Source organism: Apostichopus japonicus, chromosome 15 (genome assembly GCF_037975245.1).
Source record: "Apostichopus japonicus isolate 1M-3 chromosome 15, ASM3797524v1, whole genome shotgun sequence".
In the NCBI taxonomy this organism is placed as follows: domain Eukaryota; kingdom Metazoa; phylum Echinodermata; class Holothuroidea; order Aspidochirotida; family Stichopodidae; genus Apostichopus; species Apostichopus japonicus.
The window spans coordinates 28,586,694-28,607,254 of record NC_092575.1 but is presented as its reverse complement, the minus strand read 5'-3'; the positions used below and the strand labels follow the sequence as shown (position 1 = coordinate 28,607,254).

The following is a 20,561-nucleotide window of genomic DNA, read 5'->3' as shown; positions in this document are numbered from 1 at the left end:
TTACAGGCCTCTTATGTATTTATCTAGGTCACAGGGTTGGCCGGTTTTTACCGGGCGGTTTTTACCGCCCCGGGAAAAACAAGTTTCTTACCGGTTTTTACCGGGAGGTTTTTCCCACCTATAAGTGGGAAAAACTGGGAAAAACCGGGAAAAACCTCAAATTATATAGAATTCCTAAAAACTCATGTGGAACTTGTGGAGGAGCATAGAATCTACAAGAAAATGGCATCTTATGGTAGGGGGTTGGGTTACATCCAAAGAACAGCTATGATCTATAACTTGTGAGTTTACCGATTAGACTATTATAAATAATTCAAATAAATAATATATTGGATGCTCAAATCAACCAACTTTATTTTCCTATCGAGATGCATAATTCCATTATCTAGAGAATGGACTCGTATCAAACTGTTGGTGCCTCCTAGGGCTATGGTTCGTCATATTATACATGCCACATTAGTCCGCTCAGATCCAAATGATGATTCACATCCAAGAACGATCACTTCATGTCTGCGATAAATTGTACTCTGTTCACACTTCGCACTAGGCACTGTACTATGCTTATATTGCTTATAGGCACTGTACTAAGTGACTGTTGTGACATCAACTAATTTGAGAATAAGTAACAATTGGAACAGTTACTTGTGTTGTTGATACTCCTACCTCTTCAGTTAGCCTATACACAGGAAGTGCCCAGTATCACCTCACCTGTCCACCTCAAAGTGTTTAATCACTCATGCATGAAGTTGTATAATAATTGGACCATGTTTGCATCAAGGTAAACAGTTTGGTTGTGTGAATGGCTCCATAGGGCCATTGTGCGTTTAATACTTTAATTGGGCCCATGTGCCTTACAAAGTTTCAAAGCAGTTTCTATTGAGCCCCCTGGATTGAAGTTCACCTCAATAGACTGTTGCCTACTGTAATTAATGGAATGGAATGAACTGTCTGAGCACATAATATTATATTATTATATGGTTCCTTGTCCCTTTGAGGCTTTGGATGCCATGGTTCGCCACTACGTTCTATCCTCCGCTGTTCATGCCACATAATAGGCCTGAAGAATTTAGGAGGGGTGAATGTCCCAGTGTAGACCTATAATGGTTTGGGCAATAGGCAATGCATACTGCTAAAGAGATTGTGACAGAATAACTATACATGTGCAATACGAAAAATACTCTTTTTTCCACAAAAAGTAGAATAAGAATGTGATAAAATAGCTCAAAATGAAGCTAAGAAACTCCCATATTCAATAAAATATGCCTGTCATGAAACAATATCGTGCCTACTGATGACCCTGCATTTTACGGACAATTAATACTAGTTTTCGAGACGGAGGCGGTTTTTACCGGTATTTACCAGTTTTTCCCGGTTTTTACCTGGTTTTTACCGCTTAGTGGGAAAAACAGGTTTTTTCCCGGGAAAATGCCAACCCTGCTAGGTCATGGATTCAGTTTTCCCACGAGAAGTTTTTAACTATCTTATTGAATCTTGGTACAGGGCCTTTTCCCAAAATAGATTCCATTATGTCTGTGGAACATTCGAGAAGGTTCTCTCACGTGGTATGGAAGTTTCCATAGAAAGGGGATGGACTTCCAAACTCCCAACCAATCAGGGCAGATCAGTGCCAGCGCATTTATTTTTATATCGTTAAGTTAATACAGGATGGTCAGGTTATTGGCTGCCTACTGATTATGCGCAGAGGGATTTTATGGAAGTAAGGTTTAAAAGGAAAAGGAGGCCGAAAGTTTACGCACTCCGTCAGCAAATTTATCACTCCGTCAGCAAATTTATCACTTGGTCAGCAAATTTATCACTCCGCCGAAAGTTCATCACTCCTCCTAATTGTTTAATTGACGGAGTCAAGTCAAGTCAAATCATTGTAATTTAGTTTTATTTGTAAAGAGAATCGACAGAGAAGAAATTATACCGAATCATCAAATCAAATCCTATCTCGTCAAATTGTTTTTTGTGTGAAGTCATTGTTTTCTTCCGTTCGAGACATCTCCTGAAGAAGCGTAAATACGGCATCAAGATATCCCAGTACCTTTCTATCGCGAGTCCCGATATAGTTTTACTATCGGAGGAAGCGGGCTCGTCACAATATTACACTATACACTCCGCCATATGTCACATAGATATATGTCACAGATATTTCCAACAGATTTATGACTTATGAACTATGGGTTAAAGTCTATGATGCAACTAGCACCTAACATCATTCACTCTATACAGATTCTAAATAATCACTAATAAACCGTCTATACAGGCCGCATTACTAATAACAATATACCATTTCATATAGTAAATATCTTGGATTGAGTGTTAGGTCTCTCGAAATACCACAATTGCAACCACAGTTTTTCAATCATTAATATCACAAAGCACAAAGCAAAAGTTACAAATAAAATTCTGGAAAACCCCTATGTTGTAATGAGAAATACAGGGTTCAACTTCATAATAATAAGTACCACTACGTGCGTCAAAGTTGTAGCCACGTAAACTATCAACATTGGAGGGAAAGGTACGGAGTTGTTGAGGAAACATCCGCCCGAAAGAGTTTAACCTCATGAGAAGTCGGAACTGCCTGAATTAACCGAGGAAGTGAAATTTTGGCATGTTTGCAATGATAATCAATATTGTTTAGCTCGGGCGGACGAAAGGAAAGTGGTGGAACAATCTGAATGATTGAGGGTGATTTAAGGCATTAAACAATTCTTTGTTTCAAGAGGAAGATTCCACGACGAAAGCTGACATATGGGTTGGAGTCTGAGATACTTTTCTAATCTTTCACCTCTTCTAGATCAAAATATAACTGGTCATGATGAGTACAGTGCAAGCAATCATTAAGCTTATATCTGATGGTGGCTAGGACTTGTTTGAAAGCAAAACAAAAAAACACAACTCTAGCCTTGTCATTTTTTATTATTTCCAAACATGTGGGAAAGGGTTAGTTCTTTCGTTCTTGCCTTAAACTCGTGACTCTTTTTCATTCTTGACTGTATAGCAGGACATTCATGTCAGACCACGGGAAATGAAATATACCAATTTAAATCGATATATTCCAGTTTAACTAGACATAGAACAGATTGATGTCACTTATAGTGTCATTTTAAATCGACATGTAGCACTTTCTGATTGATTTATACCCATTTAAATGAACAATATATCAATTGATATCAGTATATTTCAATTTGAACAGACACACCAACTATTATTTCATAGCATTTTTAATCGACATATCATCAACTTACCTCTGAAGCAGGAAGTTGTTACCCTTGAAGCAGAAAGTTGTTACCCTGTTTTGTGTCGACGATTTCGGGATGATGATTGACAACTTGCTGTATTCCCAATATTTCAAGTTTCCGACCAAAAGGCAGAATATGTGATGAACTTGGAACGTCTGCGTTCAATGTTGACCAGAATGTGATTAGACACTGGTAAATGCCGAATTAAATTGACAAGTACCGCTGTAAATCTATAAATGTCGATTCCCGTTGAATTGATACAAATGGCCAACCATATGAATTGGCTCTTCTGAAAGGCATACATCTGTAAATCGACCAGCAAGGTTGCCTGATTCTAGTATTATCGGTCATGTTAGAATGTTTATATATAGTGAGTGTTTTGTTTGTGCATAGTCGCTATAACTATCATGTGATGTTATGAAGGCCTACTTGGTTGTATATTGTAGAGTTCTATATCAGGGGCGGATCCAGAGGGGGGGGGCCCGGGCCCCCCCTTTTTGAAAATCCTGATTTTTTTTTTTTTTTTTTTTTTACCGCGCTCGAGGGAAAGTGCCCCATGCGTGATCAGTGGCGTAGCTACGGGGGGCCTGAAATTGCAGACATGAGATCCATATTTTCAGGCTAGGTACATGCTGCTTAGAATACTCGGGAAGTGCCGTTTCCGGCCATCTGGGGGGTTTGTAAAGCCAAAAATTTTCTTGTACGCTCCGCGCCAACCAATGATGGCGCTCCGCTTAGATATTCTTACGTTCAGGCGCGGCTGGACCTGTCAGACCCCCCCCCCCTGTCACAAATCCTGCATCCGCCCCTGATATGTCATTGAATATTCCACAAAACAACTTTTTATGTCCACGAAACTGTCGAAACATGATTTTCACTACTGGTAGAGATATAAAATATTGGGAATTCTGAATTTCCTGCAAACATGCGGCTGTGCCTGTTCAATACTCACTACTGTATCATTAAAAAATGATGAGTGGAAATAGTTTCTCCAGGACCGTATCGTATCGTGGGTATCGAGTGCGTCTGATATACGAACGTACGTAGTACGTACGTACGTACGTCTATGATGATATGCACTGTACTGTACTGATAAAAACATAGGTGAATTTCACTCCATGGGAGTGATCACTGAGCACATTCCGGTATAAGAGTGAATTTCCACTCCATTTGAGTAAATCTTAACTCCTAATAGAGTTATATTCACTCATATTAGGAGTGAGGGTTAACTCCAATAGAGTTAAATTTTACTCTTAATTTGAAGTGCGCCGAGTGATCACTCCGATGGAATGAAATCCACTCATTTGTTTTTAGAGTGTTGCTAGATATATGAAGAAGAAATTTACATACCAATACATGTTATCGGTCATCGATTGGCACAAAAAGCCAGATTCTGATGACAGCTGCCTCAAGAAACCCAATAAATGGCCTAATAAGCACCGAGCCATCAATGTGGACCATTACCGAAACATCGATGCGTGTTAGTCTTCCACCCCCTTCCTCTGATGCTATTTAAGTCCACATGTGGGCATATCCTGCAAATCTACCGGTAGCCCACAGGGGTTTGAGTTGGGAGAAAGGCCTTGACAGCTTGAAACGACAAATGATGCCAACTTCCCTCAAGTTAAAAGTCTGGCTGAGTTGGCAAGGCCAGTCAGCATGAAAGAGAAAAAACTTTTTTTGCATTTCTGTCACCAAAGTTGCACATCTTTTTGGTTGCTATTTTGCCTCACAGGTGCCATCTCCTGCGATCTGGGGGGTGCTGAAATCTCAAATTTTCTCTGTACGCTCCGCGCCAACCAAGGTGGCGCTCCGCTTAGATAGTAAACTCCGCCCCCCACAAGAAAGAACAGCCCCCCATGGCCCCCCACTCAAAAAATCCTAGCTACGCCACTGTGCGTGAAATTTTTTGTAAAATAAATTTGCAAAAAGAGTACACCATCATTCTGATAAAGTGAAGGTGAGAGGGGCACTCTGACTGCATCAATAGTCTCCATCTGGAAGGGGGCATCCAAGATGAAATGGCCTGTAGTAACCTGGTAAAAAGTAATTTCCATCACCACCTACTCCCCAAAGACGTAAATCCCAGCTCATTGCTCGAAATTGCCAAATTAATATATGCCCGGCAAACCATGAATACATGATTTATTGGAAATAAATTTTACTCCAAACTTTCACGAAAAGTAGCACCAGATTGCACCGAGGACCTCCATATTTTGTGAAATTTTCCCAAAGGGGAGGGGGTCACCCACTCCCCTTAGACCCCTCCCCCAGGACGACGATTAGGCATTTCCCATCTGGGCCCCCCCTTCGGCGAAATCCTGGATCCGCCACTGTATATTATATTCAAGTAAACCTACTATTTACACAAAATTGGTGTGACGGACAGAGAAGTCAAAATGGCGCATTCTGGGCAGCTATTAATATTATAGCTTAGGTATATATAGTCATCTCTGCTTCCTCCATGATATAAATAGGTCAAGGTGTTGGCTAGACGTCCTGGTGTCAAAGGAGTTATTCTCTCACGATTGAACAAGTGAGAGAGAAAAGACGTTTTCCTCCGACTGACGAAGAAATGAGTGTAAAGAATTAAGCCAAACGACTAAACGCATTCTTGCTATTGTTCACTTTTCGTCTTTTTGGTTTCATTGTTTTTGACAGTTTGGTTCTTCCACAATTCCCTAACTTAATGGATTTTTATAAAATCCACATATCAACCTCTAATTCTTCATTTCTTTGAAACTCGGTTTGCCCGTATTTTTCCTCAATCCATGGAACTTTTATGAGACATTACGACTTCAGTAATTTCCTATCACGTTTTGTCTGTATGTTGGTATTGAAATACATTTCCGCTATCTCGGTTGCTTTTTGTAAGACCTAAATACAAGGACCAGAATAGTTATTACGCCACAGTTCGACGATAATTCAGTGTTCTTAACAATAGCGATGTTATTTCGTCATCGCTATTTATATCGCACACCAACTTGGAACCCGAACGTGATCCCTGTGTAGCAGAACTGAGACATCTATAACTCAAGTAAACATATTCGGTTTTGGCTGTCAAGAACAGAGTTCCATCAGCACATCCGAGCTCTACACATACATCTTTGTACATACTAGTATTAGTAGTAACCGCTCTGGGCTCTGTTAGATTAGACTTTTCTCACGGGATTGAAAATGGAGAAATGTGAGTTTCCCACCATAGTGTAAATCTAGGACAGCTTAGCCAACGTTAGATAAATGCTACTGTAAAGTACGTAGCCTAGCTTGTGCAATGTGATACTTAGGGACTTGATAGCAATAGCGTTCAAATATTAAACCTAGGCTAGTCATTAAAATCAGGGCACTTCTAATTGTGCGAGGGGAAGACATTTCGATTAGGGTACAGATCGAGGGCCGTCAAGTTGGCCGGAACCAGTGGGAAACTCGTGATACTAGCTGCAGCACTTTTCAGCTATTTCTCTGTTTCTCACAGCAATTTTCACACTTCAATTAAAAGTGATTTTGCTTTCACTAGTTTAAGCAATTATTAACTCCACCTATGACTACTCAGCCCTGTACACTGAGCTCTGTGTTGTTGATAACACTTTGGCAATGATTTTCATATAGGTGCAGTGTCCCTTCACTCAGTTTTGTCAACATACAGTATGTCATATTTTTGCAAGTGGATAAATCTTACATTCAGAAGTCAAATGACCAACATCTGGAAATCCAGCTTTGCTAATGTAAATAAATGTATGTTACAGTAGTATTACTAAGTAACTATACTAGAAGGATACGTTTCATCTTACAACCACCTAATTCAATGATAGAAATACTTATATATTCAAGTACTAGTATGATATTGTTCTAAAACTGTGAACTGTTTTCTTTGTAAGTATCTTTTCAGCATTTTTATCCATAATTTTTCTTCTTTCCCTTTAAGACTCAGTTAGTGCCATTGACCAGTCAGATGCTAAATATGGTTTCTCTGGAACTACAGGTCAGTTTTCAAGAGGTCAAGAAGTTGCAAGTCTTATACACCAGGTGGAGGAGTTACATACTCTCAATGAAAGTGCTTGGTCCTTCAGGCAGTACAAAAAACAATTTGGTGCTCCTGTGAGTATTCCATAATATTTAACTGTCTAGGTTTACTATTGTTTTCTGTGGTGCTCAGAAGTGACTGTGTGTTAATTTATTACCCAAGTTACTGTAACTGCCTCCAAAAGCTGGTGAAAATCAACTTAAAAGGATTGTCTGGTTATGTAAGTTACCTTGAAATACAATAAATCATTTTCCAAACAGTCAAAGTTTGAGAATGTTAATGTTGCATTTGACAGAGAAACAATTTTTTAATCGTTAAGGATGGACACTTCAAATATGATTTGAACATTAACGAACAGTGACATCATTTTCGCAAACGTAGATATTGCAATATATATAAGCCATGCTCCCTACAGTATATACCTACAGTAATCACAACAAAAACCAGGTTTGTATACAGATAAATTTCTTCCTTAATTTTCGGTGAAATTTCTTATAAATTAGGTACATATATGTGATACTATGCCATATACAGTATGTAGTAGATCGGTGGTTTCGTGGTCTTTGTGTAACATACTGTAAGATAAGTTTTAACAGCAGACGCTTCGTTGTTTATACATCACGCTATTCAGCTTCAACGCGAAGAATGTTCGCATGTAGGTTACTCTAAGGTTTACAATCGTACAGTTCTGCGAAGCCTAAGCTTCTCGGTACTGCATTCTGCTCTGATATCGATTCCCTCAAGATTCATCTTTCGGTGTTCCGAATACTTTTCAAGTGTCCTTTTAATGTAAAGTTGATCTGTGAATTTTATTTCAGCAATTTCAAAGAACAGTTTATAAACTGTTGTTTGAGTGTGAGAGTGTATTATGTACAACGCAAAGTATGTATACCAACTGGACATGGTAGGCTGTATACAGTATGTACGTTCTCGATGTACACGTAATATATAATAGCCAATCACCTGTACACACAAGAGTGTATTTACTACGGAAATAGGAGTGCTAATATCAAGTCCCTCGTTTTGCCTATTTGCCTGCACTAGGCAAATAGGCATAGCTACGTCAATCACCAAATTGGACATGGTAGGCTGTATACAGTATGTACGTTCGCGATGTACACGTAATATATAATAGTCAATCACCTGTACACACAAGAGTGTATTTACTACGGAAATAGGAGTGCTAACATCAAGTCCCTCGTTTGGCCTATTTGCCTGCACATTTAGGCAAATAGGCATAGCTACGTCAATCACCAAATTGATGCGTTTGAACAACGGTGCTTTTGGTGAGAAATTGGTGAATTTGAAAACCCGATTTCTACAAGAAGAAAACGTTGAATGGGGAAAAATTTGGCCATGGTTACAAAGAGAAAAATGAGATCTACAAGGAAAAACTTCCACACCAGACAATTCCTTCAAAGGTTTATAAATCATGAGCATGCATAAGCATTGCAAAGCAAAGATAAAAAAAATGATTAATTGGACAAGATTGTGCTGATCAACAATCTTTGCTTTACCTGATTGCAGTTTTAAGTATTAATTCAAGTAGTTGCATTACTCATGTAATTGTAAATGTTCCTACTAGAGCAATCAAATCTCACACTACCTAGCTGTGTACACACAGTTTAAGGCTACACACTTTACATCAAAGCTTGGTAACCTTTTTTCTTTTCATTATCATACAATGATGTACCATAGCAGTGGGTATAGTTGCTTACTGTAGTATGCATGATGTACCTGTTTTTTTCTCTTTATACGTTTTACTTGATATTGCTTTAATTGTCTTTCTTTTACTTGCTTTCTTTTGTTTGACACAGGCATGCAAAGGATCGTACAACAGTGAAAGAAAAATGTAAGTCATTCTTAGTTTACCTCCTTTGAACAGTGCATGAACATTTTGTCAGGTTGTCAGCATTAATCACTACAGTGAAAGTACAATGTTCAGTGAAAGAAAGTAAAATGTAAGTCATTCTTAGTTCCGGATCTTCTTTGAACAGTGCATGTACATTTTGTCAGGTTGTCAGCATTAATCACTACAGTGAAAGTACAATGTTCAGTGAAAGTAAAATGTAAGTCATTCTTAGTTCCGGAACTTCCTTGAACAGTGCATGTACATTTTGTCAGGTTGTCAGCTGTACCAATGCAAAGTCAAGATATGCTCATGCAAGCTAGACTACCCATCTCTCCTTACTGAGATGGTTTACAGTATAACCTAACCCATCACTCCTTACTAAGATACCCTCCTGGCATTGCTCAGATGGTCTTAAGTGCCTTAATTTGCTTCCCCTGTGGGTGTTATATTAACTCTGTGTTCTTCTCTCTGCACCTCTAATTATATATTATTTACAGGATGAGGCTGAAAATCGATATTACTGCTCCCCTCGAGAAGGTGTTAGTGTATTTACTAACCCCACCATTCGGTTTCCGAAATATGCTGGAAAGGGACGGAGGTAACACTCAGATAGTTGAACGTCTTGGAGGGGTAAGCTAAGAGAACACTTTGTTTGCATGTTAATTAAAAGTTACCAAAAAACAATGGATTTATGGGAACCTGTTATGAGAATTAGGTCAAATTGACTTGACTGGTGAGCTTCTCATTAACTATGTGTAGCCCAGGTAGATGGCAACAGTATTAGCGACTATTCTAACCAATGTATATCATAGGCCAAAGAGTGTGAAAGAAGACCAGGGAGTCCACTACCTTATGTTTTAATGTATTTGAATATTTTTGAATTATCGAATTAAATACTAGAAGCTCTTACTGTACTGTACGGTTTAGAAGTTATGGAGTAACAAACTAACAATATTTTACTGGAATCAAGGTTTTTTAATGTCAAATGAACATGGCTCAGTCTAACAGTTTCAAAATAGTTAAATTTATAGCTTATCTGATCAGATACTGTGGTCTCTATGTGTTGGTTCTGGGTGATACAACGACAATCGACGATTACTACATTGTATTTGTGTGCTCAATGAAAATATCCACTATCACATACAAACAACTGCTCCTAAATACTGTAAACTATCATTGTTATCTATATATTGAAAAATACAACTGCTCTAATATAGTATAAACTATCATTGTAACCTACATGTATTGAAACATGCAACTGCTCTTAAATACTGTACATTACCATTGTAACCTATACTGAAACATGCACTGCTCTTAAATAGTATATCATTGTAACCTTCATATATAGAAACGTGCAACTGCTTTTAAATACTATACATTACAATTGTAACCTATACTGAAACATGCTCTGCTGTTAAATAGTAAACACTATCATTGTAACCTACATATTTAGAAACATGCAACTGCTCTTAAATACTGTATAGTCAAGTGGTGTAAAAAAAAAATTTACCTATATGGTTATTTTTCTTCTTCTATTTTATACTTTTTTGATATTTTTCAACATAGGGAGCTATTGTAGCTTACAAAGATATCCCAGCGCAAGTCCTCTGTTGTTGCAATGTAGCAGCACGAGATAGTTTAGTTTTGGCAGCAGTGAAAATACCGACAAGCAACGTGGCTATTGCGGGGATAAAATACTGTATAGTCAAGTGGTGTAAAAAAAAAATTTACCTAAAGTTTGCTCTAAAAATTGATGAGTAAGAGGTGTTGTTTCGGTTCCAATGTTCAAGTGTGTGGAGTGGGATTCTCTTAAAGAGAATCTAACAAAGATACCTTTTTTTGTAAATGGAAAGTGTCGTTTTTTGCGAAAAATTTTTTTTTTTTTTTTACCCCCAAAATTTGTTTAATTTGGGGTAAAAAAAACAATGCCGGGGTAAGAAAAAACAATGCTAGAAAACAGCTATTTTCTTCATGAATGTATCTTAAAATCATGTTTGCATATAATTACATCTAAGTATGAACTACTACCTTTACATGAAAAAGGAAAAAAATTGTGAAATTGTCTTAATTCTTAATTATGGATGGCTCGTGTCATATGTCATGCTCAGCCATATTCATACTGTACAGTGTGTATATGATGCTAAACAAATGTGGTGTAATGTAGTAGAAACACTTCTGCCCAATTATTTAACATTTTTGACACATGACAGACATGAAAACTATTTGCCTAACCTCTAAAATCAACATTATGGAAAAATTTATCCATTCGGGCAAAATAGGGAGTACAATGCAGCCGGAGAGTACTTGTTTTTTTTTACCCCATTCACATCATTTTTTGGGGGTAAAATAAAACAAGGCCCCCCCATGAAGCATGAATGAAGTTGGAGTAATTCTACCATGGGGGAGTGTAATATCACTAACTGCTATGCTGTAACTGCTGGAATAATCTCCACATCATATAAGCTGGGTATGCAGGAGAAAGTTTTGGATATATGTGGTACAAACTTCAAATTTTGCTGGTTTAGCATTTGCTTGATTTGATTAAGCGGTGACTGGCAGCGAAGTGACATAGAGTTCCAGAAATTATATAATAATAAACTAGACATATAGGACTATCACCCAAAATAAATTGGAACTTTGGCTAAATATTCCCCTTCTATAAAAAGGGGTTGTTGATTTTACCCCAACTACCCCCTTGTTTTTTTTTACCCCAACTGACTATACATTACAATTGTAACCTATATAGAAACATGCACTGCTCTTAAATAGTATACACTATCATTGTAACCTACATATATAAAAACAACTGCTCTTAAATACTGTACATTACCTTTGTAACCAATACAGAAACATGCACTGCTCTTAAATAGTATACACTATCATTGTAACCTACATATATAAAAACAACTGCTCTTAAATACTGTACATTACCATTGCAACCTATATTGAAACATGCACTGCTCTTAAATAGTATACACTATCATCGTGTCATCCTTTAAAGCAACATTTGCAGTTTTTTTACAATACATGCAATATTGTATAATCTGACCCCCGTTAAGAAAGACTGTTGAAACATTTGAGGTCAGAATATTCAGGCAAGTACTTAAGAGACTTCTTCATATCGTCAACCATACATAACTACAGCATGCTACTGTTTACTTGTGACCAGAGCATTCAACTGTTTACGTTTCATTCTTCTCAATATCTGTGAATTATACAGACACTATACACTGCACTGTTAACCAAATTAAAGCATAAATGGAAACTTAAAACCATTGGACCCTGAACTGGGGAACTGTTAACAATATATGTAAATAATGCATGTCTATCTACTCTGAATATGAAAGACTTGTGATAACGTTGTAGCTAAAACTAGCAGATTAGAGCTGATGTGTTTTGGTCTCCTAGAATTGTTATAAATAAAATTGTCCATGAAGTGAGTCAGTAGTGTATATGGTTATTTTTCTTCTTCTATTTTATACTTTTTTGATATTTTTCAACATAGGGAGCTATTGTAGCTTACAAAGATATCCCAGCGCAAGTCCTCTGTTGTTGCAATGTAGCAGCACGAGATAGTTTAGTTTTGGCAGCAGTGAAAATACCGACAAGCAACGTGGCTATTGCGGGGATAAAATCAATTGAGCATCCTTCTCATCCTCCTAAAGATGATGCTTACAGAATAGATATTCCACTAGCAGGTCTTTACCTTGAGCAAGAAGGGTAAGCTGTTTTGTTTTATGTATGTTAAAGGTCTTTAACAGCTCATTTTGATTAGACTGCCTCCTTTCAATCACCTCAGAAGATGGCAGCTCTCACTAGCCAGTGTCCAAGGGCGGCGGAACCGGGGAGGCACAGGGGGCACGTGCCCCCCCCACTTTTCCTCAGGTTAAAAATGTGCCCTTTTTCTACATAAAAATTTCTAAATAAAAAAAAGAGTTTACTATGCGAAACCCACGTCGAATGCAATATTTCGGAAAGTTTTAAATGTTTACTTCCATAGGCGTAGGAGCCCACTTTGATTTTGGGGGCTATAACGAATTGCCCGAAAAAGTATTACCAAATTTTTTGCGCTCCGCGCGCGTTCACCATGTTAATATGCATATCAAATAGGCAGGCGTCGGTTATTACATTGCATGCCAATAACATACAATCATTTGCTGTGTTATACCCTTGCATATTGGTTAGAATTATTGGGAAAGTCGTTACAATAATAATGATCATAATAGTTTAACCATTGAAAAACACATAGCAAATTATTTTTCTTTCAGTAGGTGCCCGAAAAATTCTCAGCATATTGCCCGAATTTTCACAAAAATTTTGGGTGGGCGCCCCCCCCCCCCCGCCTCCTATAAGTTTACTACCACAAGGCTTCTAACATTGTGGTGAGTGCCATTATGCATATATTCAATTTGCCAACAAAATCCTAATGCATTTCCAAAAATGCCTTGCTATAGAACATTGTGACTTTGTAAAAAGCAGAAGCCATTTATAGCCTACTATGAATAATGAGTATAGCTTTAATATCCCTTAACCTACCCCATCCTTTCGTATTTTGACATATTTCATTTGCTTTCATGCATGTATCGATCGCGTGTGCAGGGACTTGGACTTTATAATGATTTCACCTCATCTTGTCTTGAAGAAAACTTGTTCCTTGTTTCCCAATTTGCACATTAGATATTGCAGTGCTAGTATGCATTGTTTCCTTGAGGGGGGGGGGGGGGGGGGGCGTTGATGGAGTGATGTGTATACGCAATAAGATAATGCAATAAGAGTTATAAAGGGTACTAAATATCAGGCTGCATCAGTCCAATCGAATTTCTGCAAAGTACCCTTCGACGTTGGTGCCCCCCCAGATTAAAAGTGCTTCCGCCGCCCTTGCCAGTGTCATTTGACATTTGCCTGCTTTTAGAAAACTACAACAACAGGTGTAATTGTCCTGCACAAAACTGGAACTGCAGATACATGTGTTATTGGCATGTGGATCAGACAAGATTTTGTAGTCCTGAAAATAAAGTTAAAAATAGGCGATGTTAGTAAGGACAACTAACATCCTGAACTTACTCTACATTTCCCTGTGAAAGTGAATTTTCAATTTTCCGATTGAAGCCTAATTTGAGACATATTGTTTCCCTCTCTTCCAGGGATGTCGTCCATGTGGAGGAGTTTGTTTCTGAAATAGATGTGAAGGGCAAAATTGGTAAAAGGGGACCAGGGAGCCAGATGCAGCAAATGGTACGACGGATGATCGCCTTGGGCCGAGCCATCCCAAGAATGCAGGATGTTGTTGGCCAACCACCTTACATGCAGTTCATGTAGACTGATGGCCAACCACCTTACATGCAGTTCATGTAGACTGATGGCTAGCTGATACATCTAAAGTTATTAATCAGGCATAATTTATTATCCAGTCACAGGACATATCTTGCTCCGTTTTTAACTGTAACTGCAGATGAGGTACATCATGAGTTCTCCAAACTAAATTCATCAAAGGCTTCTGGCCCAGATGGGTTGCAACCAATATATTTGCAATTATTTTTAATCTTTCATTTAGTACCATATATATGACAATACCAACTGTATGGAACCGATCATGTATTATTCCTATACCCCAAAAACCCTAATATAAATTGTATGAATGATTTAAAACCTGTAGCACTGACCTCAGTGGCAATGAAAACATGTGAACATCTGGCTCTTAAGTTTTTAAAACCCATTGTGGACCAATATTTAGATCTGATGCAGTTTGTGTACAGGTCTAAACGTAGTACGGAGGATGCTATTTTATTCTGTCTCAAAAAAACTGTATTCACATCTTGAACATACAAATTTTCTGCCAGGGTATATTTTTTACATTTTTCGTCTGCTTTTAACACTATTGAGCCCCACAGTTTAGTCAATTAGGTTTTAGAAATGAACGTAAGCCCTGATTTAATTGGGTGAATTTATAATTATCTTACCAATAGTTCACAGTATGTTAATATTAGAACATCTAATAGCACATCCAAGGTCATTACATCAAATGCTGGTGTATACATCGGACGCAAGGGCAAATCATGAAAAATGCTCAATAGTTACATTTTATGACGCTGCCTTATTCGGTTTGATAACAAAAGGATGATGATACTGCCTACCTAGAACAGATAAATTACTGTGGGCAAAATTTTCTAGAACTCAATATTAATAATACAAAAGAAAGGGTGATTGATTTTTGGAAGTCCAAAGGGGTATTAAATGATGTCATTATTAAAGGAAGTATTGTTGGAAGGGTAGATAATTATAAATATCTCTGGTGGTGATTAATAATCAACTTGCCTGATATGACCATGTAGATATTTTAATGAAGAAAAATTCTAGGATGCATTGTCCGCGTATGATGGATAAGTTTAATGTCAATAATAACATTCTTACCATGTTTTTTAACTCTACCATTTGTGGTGTTTGGCAATATAATTTGGTTTCATGTGGTGGCAATGCTAGAAAGGAGGTTACTTATTGTAAGCTATGATCAGACATGCAAGTCACTTAGTCGGGAAATGTCGGCCAACCTTGGCCTCGTCCTTTTTAGTATATTTGTATTTGTATAATACTGTTTTTTTGCGAGTACCCTTTGTGGGTTTTCATAAAGTTGATCTCTTTTACACATGCACTTTAAAATACCTCTACGGGAACACACAATATGTAGTTATTATGACCCCTGACACAGCCATTGGCTTGTGTGCAACGGAAGCCTATAGTGATAATGTGCACAAATAAATCAAAGGATGAAAGCTGCATACTAGTATACAAAAAAAAAAAAATTATTGTCAAATTCTGAAGCGGAAAGTTTGCGGTAGACAAGTTACAAGTACAGTAGTTGCATTTAAACAACACCCTTTGTCTTTATTGAGAACTATAGATGCTTGCAGACAATGGTAAGGGCTATTAGCCAATCAAATTACATGAAATTTGGAAACTGCCATTCCACTATTTTTAGCATGAAAATCTCTGTAATGGAAATGTTAACTCTGTACTTGCAGTTGGTAATTGTTCTGGCTTGTTTATTTTCAAACAAATTCAAGCACCTGTACATAGTATTAGAATTTTGGTTCTTTTCAGAAGAAGTTGTGGTATTTGAAAATGATGAAAGCTGCAACTAGTATACAACAACAAAATTATTGTCAAATTCTGAAGCAGACAGTTTGCGGTAGACTAGTTACCATAGTTGCAAGTAGTTGCATTTAAACAACACCCTTTGTTTTCATTGAGCACTATAGATGCAAGAATGCTTGTAGACAATGGTAAAGGCTATAACCAATCAAATGACATGAAAATTGGAAACCACCATTGACTTTTTTTAGCATAAAAATCTCTGTAATGGAAATGTTGTTAACTCTGTACTTGCAGTTGGTAATTTTTCTGGTTTGTTTGTTTGCAAACAAGCTCAAACATCTGATCAAATAATTATAATTTTGGTTCTTTTCAGAAGAAGTTGTGGTTTTTCAAAAGAAAGAAATATATTCATCCAAAAGATTGTATGTTTTTCATAGGCCTAACTGTGGGTGCATGTACTTGGGGTTTGCTTCCTCCAAAATTTATGCCGGAGATGAAGGTTTTGGACGCTGTACACTACAGTTCTGTCAAAATATTGAAAAAGTCAATCTCTGTAAGAGTACTAGACTTGAGCCTAGGCCGATAGACTAGGCCTGTGCAGCCTAATGTTACAGTGTTCACCTACAAGGCTAAATCGATATCTTGTAGTATTACTTAGGTAGGGCTCTGGCGCAAGGCACTTTAAAAATCCAAATGTTGGATAACCGCGTGATGTACGTAACTAACATTATAGTCCCTGGTCATATATTAAGTAACTTTAGTGCACAATATGTGTGTAATGTACCACGTTGGGCAACTCCAGTAGTATATTTGGTGCTTTCATTTGGACAACCAAAAACTTCTTTGGGTAACCAAATAGGACGAAGGACAACCATAATAATTTCTTTAAAATGAGTCCTGTGTATGGATAGATTCTAGTTATGTCTTGAAATAGTAACTTCACATATTAAGTATCACCACTATTACTGCTGGCTGCTAGTGGTAGCATGTTACTGCTCGCTGCTTGTGGTAGCATGTTACAACTGGCTGCTAGTGGTAGCGTGTTACTGCTGGCTGCTAGTGGTAGCATGTTTCTGCTAGCTGCTTGTGGTAGCATGTTACAACTGGCTGCTAGTGGTAGCGTGTTACTGCTGGCCGCTGGTGGTAGTGTGTAACTGCTAGTGGTATCATGTTACTGATGGCTGCTAGTGGTAGCATGTTACTTCTGGCTGCTAGACGTAGCATGTTACTGCTGGCTGCTATAGTGGTAGCATGTTTCTGCTAGTGGTAGCATGTAACTGCTGGCTGCTAGTGGTAGCATGTTACAGCTGGCTGCTAGTGTTAGCATGTTACTGCTAGCTGCTAGTGGTAGCGTGTTACTGCTAGTGGTAGCATCAGGCCTCGACAAAAAAAATTAAAACTACTCGCCGACTGTCGACCGAGTCTAAAATTCTACTCGCCAATACGTTAAATGTCCTCGCCATATTTTCTCGCTAATGTTTGTGTAATATAAGCCTAGGTAGTAGGCCTATGGCCTAACTTAGGTTGTTGCCGTATAGTGTAACTGTTAGTTGTTTACAACAAAAACTATCTATTTAACTTGGCAACCACAAGTTGGAGTTTCTTCAAACTTAGTGTGTTGATATTGGTAGACTACATTTACATGCTGATGTGTCTTGCAACTGATATTCATATTTATGAGGAGGCGGGGCTAAGTGTTACTTTTGTAACATAAGTTTGTATGCATAATAACTAGACAATAGAATGATGTATTAATAACATACTTGGTGAGTGGGTGGTCCATAATTATTATATATAGTAGAAATACCTGTCTTTCAGTAAGTCATAGTGGTATATCAAATGTATTATATATTGTAAAAATAACTGTCTTTCAGTAAGTCATAATGGTATATCAATAACTGTCTTTCAGTAAGTCATAATGGTATATCAATGTAAATAACTATCTTTTAGTAAGTCATAATGGTATATCAAATGTATTATATATAGTAGAAATAACTGTCTTTTAGTAAGTCATAATGGTATATCAATAACTGTCTTTTAGTAAGTCATAATGGTATATCAAATGTATTATATAAAGTAAAAATAACTGTCTTTCAGTAAGTCATAATGGTATATCAATAACTGTCTTTCATTAAGTCATAATGGTATATCAATGTAAATAACTATCTTTTAGTAAGTCATAATGGTATATCAAATGTATTATATATAGTAGAAATAACTGTCTTTTAGTAAGTCATAATGGTATATCAATAACTGTCCTTTAGTAAGTCATAATGGTATATCAAATGTATTATATAAAGTAAAAATAACTGTCTTTCAGTAAGTCATAATGGTATATCAATAACTGTCTTTCAGTAAGTCATAATGGTATATCAATGTAAATAACTATCTTTTAGTAAGTCATAATGGTATATCAAATGTATTATATATAGTAGAAATAACTGTCTTTTAGTAAGTCATAATGGTATATCAATAACTGTCTTTTAGTAAGTCATAATGGTATATCAATAACTGTCTTTTAGTAAGTCATAATGGTATATCAATAACTGTCTTTTAGTAAGTCATAATGGTATATCAATAACTGTCTTTTAGTAAGTCATAATGGTATATCAATAACTGTCTTTTAGTAAGTCATAATGGTATATCAATAACTGTCTTTTAGTAAGTCATAATGGTATATCAATAACTGTCTTTTAGTAAGTCATAATGGTATATTAAATGTTTTCTTTTCTCCATCTTTACTTCTTTCTCGTTTGGTTTAGAAATAAAACCTGTTAGCACATAAAATTAATTTAATCAGAGTCATTGTCTGTCTTTATTATGAAAATGCTTCAACTTTAATTCGAACATCAACTATGGAAGATTAATTTCAACACGAGGCCTTGTTTGACACTAACCTACAGTAGTGAATTCCTTGCGCAACGTGAATGGTTAAAAGTAGTAACTATTGACATTTGAAGTGACAATGAAAAACCCATCACCGGTTATATAGTATAAATCACTGTCTTTCACTAAGTCATAATGGAATATCCTTTTGGAAGTTTGGAAATTGGAAGTAGCAAAATGATCAAATGCAGGGGACAAAGGCACCCATGCAGCAACAATCCTAGTCTTGGACACAGTTGCCGCACCAGAGTTTTTTCCAGGGTTGGTCGGGGAAGGGAGGGGAGGCAAGTGTAGGCTGAGAAAATATGTAGCTTGGATTCAAACAGTTGGAAGTTCCAAAACAAACCTGTATATATATTGCGATATCATGAGCAAATATAGTGTGCAGGGGCTGGTACTCTCCACCCCACCAACAGCTGCTTGCCCAGGGTGTTGAGAGTGAATCCCTGGCCCAAAGGATGGAGGTGCGGGTACGATCTTGTACGGACCGGTGCTGTGGCCGAGTGGATAAAGGCGCTGGCATTTCAAGCAATGAAGCTTAGCAATTGGGAGGTTCGGGGTTCGATCCCAGGCCTGGTCATAGTAAGCCTAAGGTGAGTTTTCATCAAAGAGCAATCTACGTTTTCCCGTCTGAAGTGACTTGATAACAACTTTGTAAAGATTCCAAATTTGAGTTAAAATGTTGAACTGGAAGCCACCCGTCATGAAAGTTGTAATCCATAAATCCTTGCAGGCTTCTCCCGCATCCCTGATCATTGAAGGAATTATAAGTGAATAAATGTCTGATTATTATCATTATTTAGAGAAACCAGAAGTAGATTAATGATTCCATAAATTGGGGCGTGTGGCCCTGGTTCTTAAATACGTCTTCCATATGTAGGGGAGTGTGAGCTTCAGGCCTCCTCCAAAAGAAAAAAACGCGCTAAGACGTCAAATTGAGCGTTCTGAGGCATATTTAGACTACGATGTAGGTCCTTAATAGGTCTAGACGCACTGGTTGTTTGTTGTGTGAGGGTAAAAATGGGAGGGTGGACACCCGTTGGATCTGTAATTAAGGGCGTCATGAGGTCGCAGGAGTCAGAGCCGTACATACGGCTCTGACCATAGTCAGAACCATAGTCTCTAACTACGGCTATGGTAGGATTGTTTTCTTTCTTCACCGAATGAAAGTAAAAAGCCCCGACTGAATAACTGGCGATGGAGGTGTGGCATTGACAACTCCCCTTCGGCCTCGTCACTGCCTCATCGCTACCATGGTTCAGTGAAGCCTCCACTGCCCCATCACTGGTTCAGTAAAGCAAATTATAAACTTAAACTAAGGCTTTATTTTTATAATGCATCACATTCACTTTATGGTGACAAAATTTTATTGTCAAGTAAAATTAGAAAATGTAGCAGATCATGTCGTCCGGCCTTTACTATAAGTGTTCTTGAAATTACTCCTAAAATTCTATTTTTC

General features: G+C 37.5%; 1 protein-coding gene across 2 annotated transcripts; it reads left to right on the top strand.

The window, feature by feature from the left end:
- Positions 1-5,599: 5,599 nt before the first annotated feature.
- LOC139980995 (uncharacterized) lies at positions 5,600-19,012 on the top strand. Of its 2 annotated transcripts, XM_071993083.1 has the most exons (6): positions 5,606-6,435; positions 7,174-7,346; positions 9,090-9,124; positions 9,622-9,754; positions 10,691-12,844; positions 14,269-19,012. In XM_071993083.1, the coding sequence occupies exons 1-5, from the start codon at positions 6,426-6,428 to the stop codon at positions 10,883-10,885; spliced, it is 546 nt and encodes a 181-aa protein (XP_071849184.1). In that variant the 5' UTR covers positions 5,606-6,425; the 3' UTR covers positions 10,886-12,844; positions 14,269-19,012. The 2 variants fall into 2 exon arrangements, with proteins under 2 accessions (XP_071849185.1, XP_071849184.1); XM_071993084.1 differs by lacking the exon at positions 9,622-9,754 and having other exon boundaries at positions 5,600-6,435.
- The last annotated feature ends 1,549 nt before the right edge of the window (positions 19,013-20,561 follow it).

Bases quoted from the DNA above. Each gene is read 5' to 3' on its own strand.
- LOC139980995 (XM_071993083.1), top strand. The intron at 9,125-9,621 runs GTAAGTCATTCT...TATTATTTACAG, and splicing joins TACAACAGTGAAAGAAAAAT to GATGAGGCTGAAAATCGATA. The intron at 9,755-10,690 runs GTAAGCTAAGAG...TTTTCAACATAG, and splicing joins TAGTTGAACGTCTTGGAGGG to GGAGCTATTGTAGCTTACAA.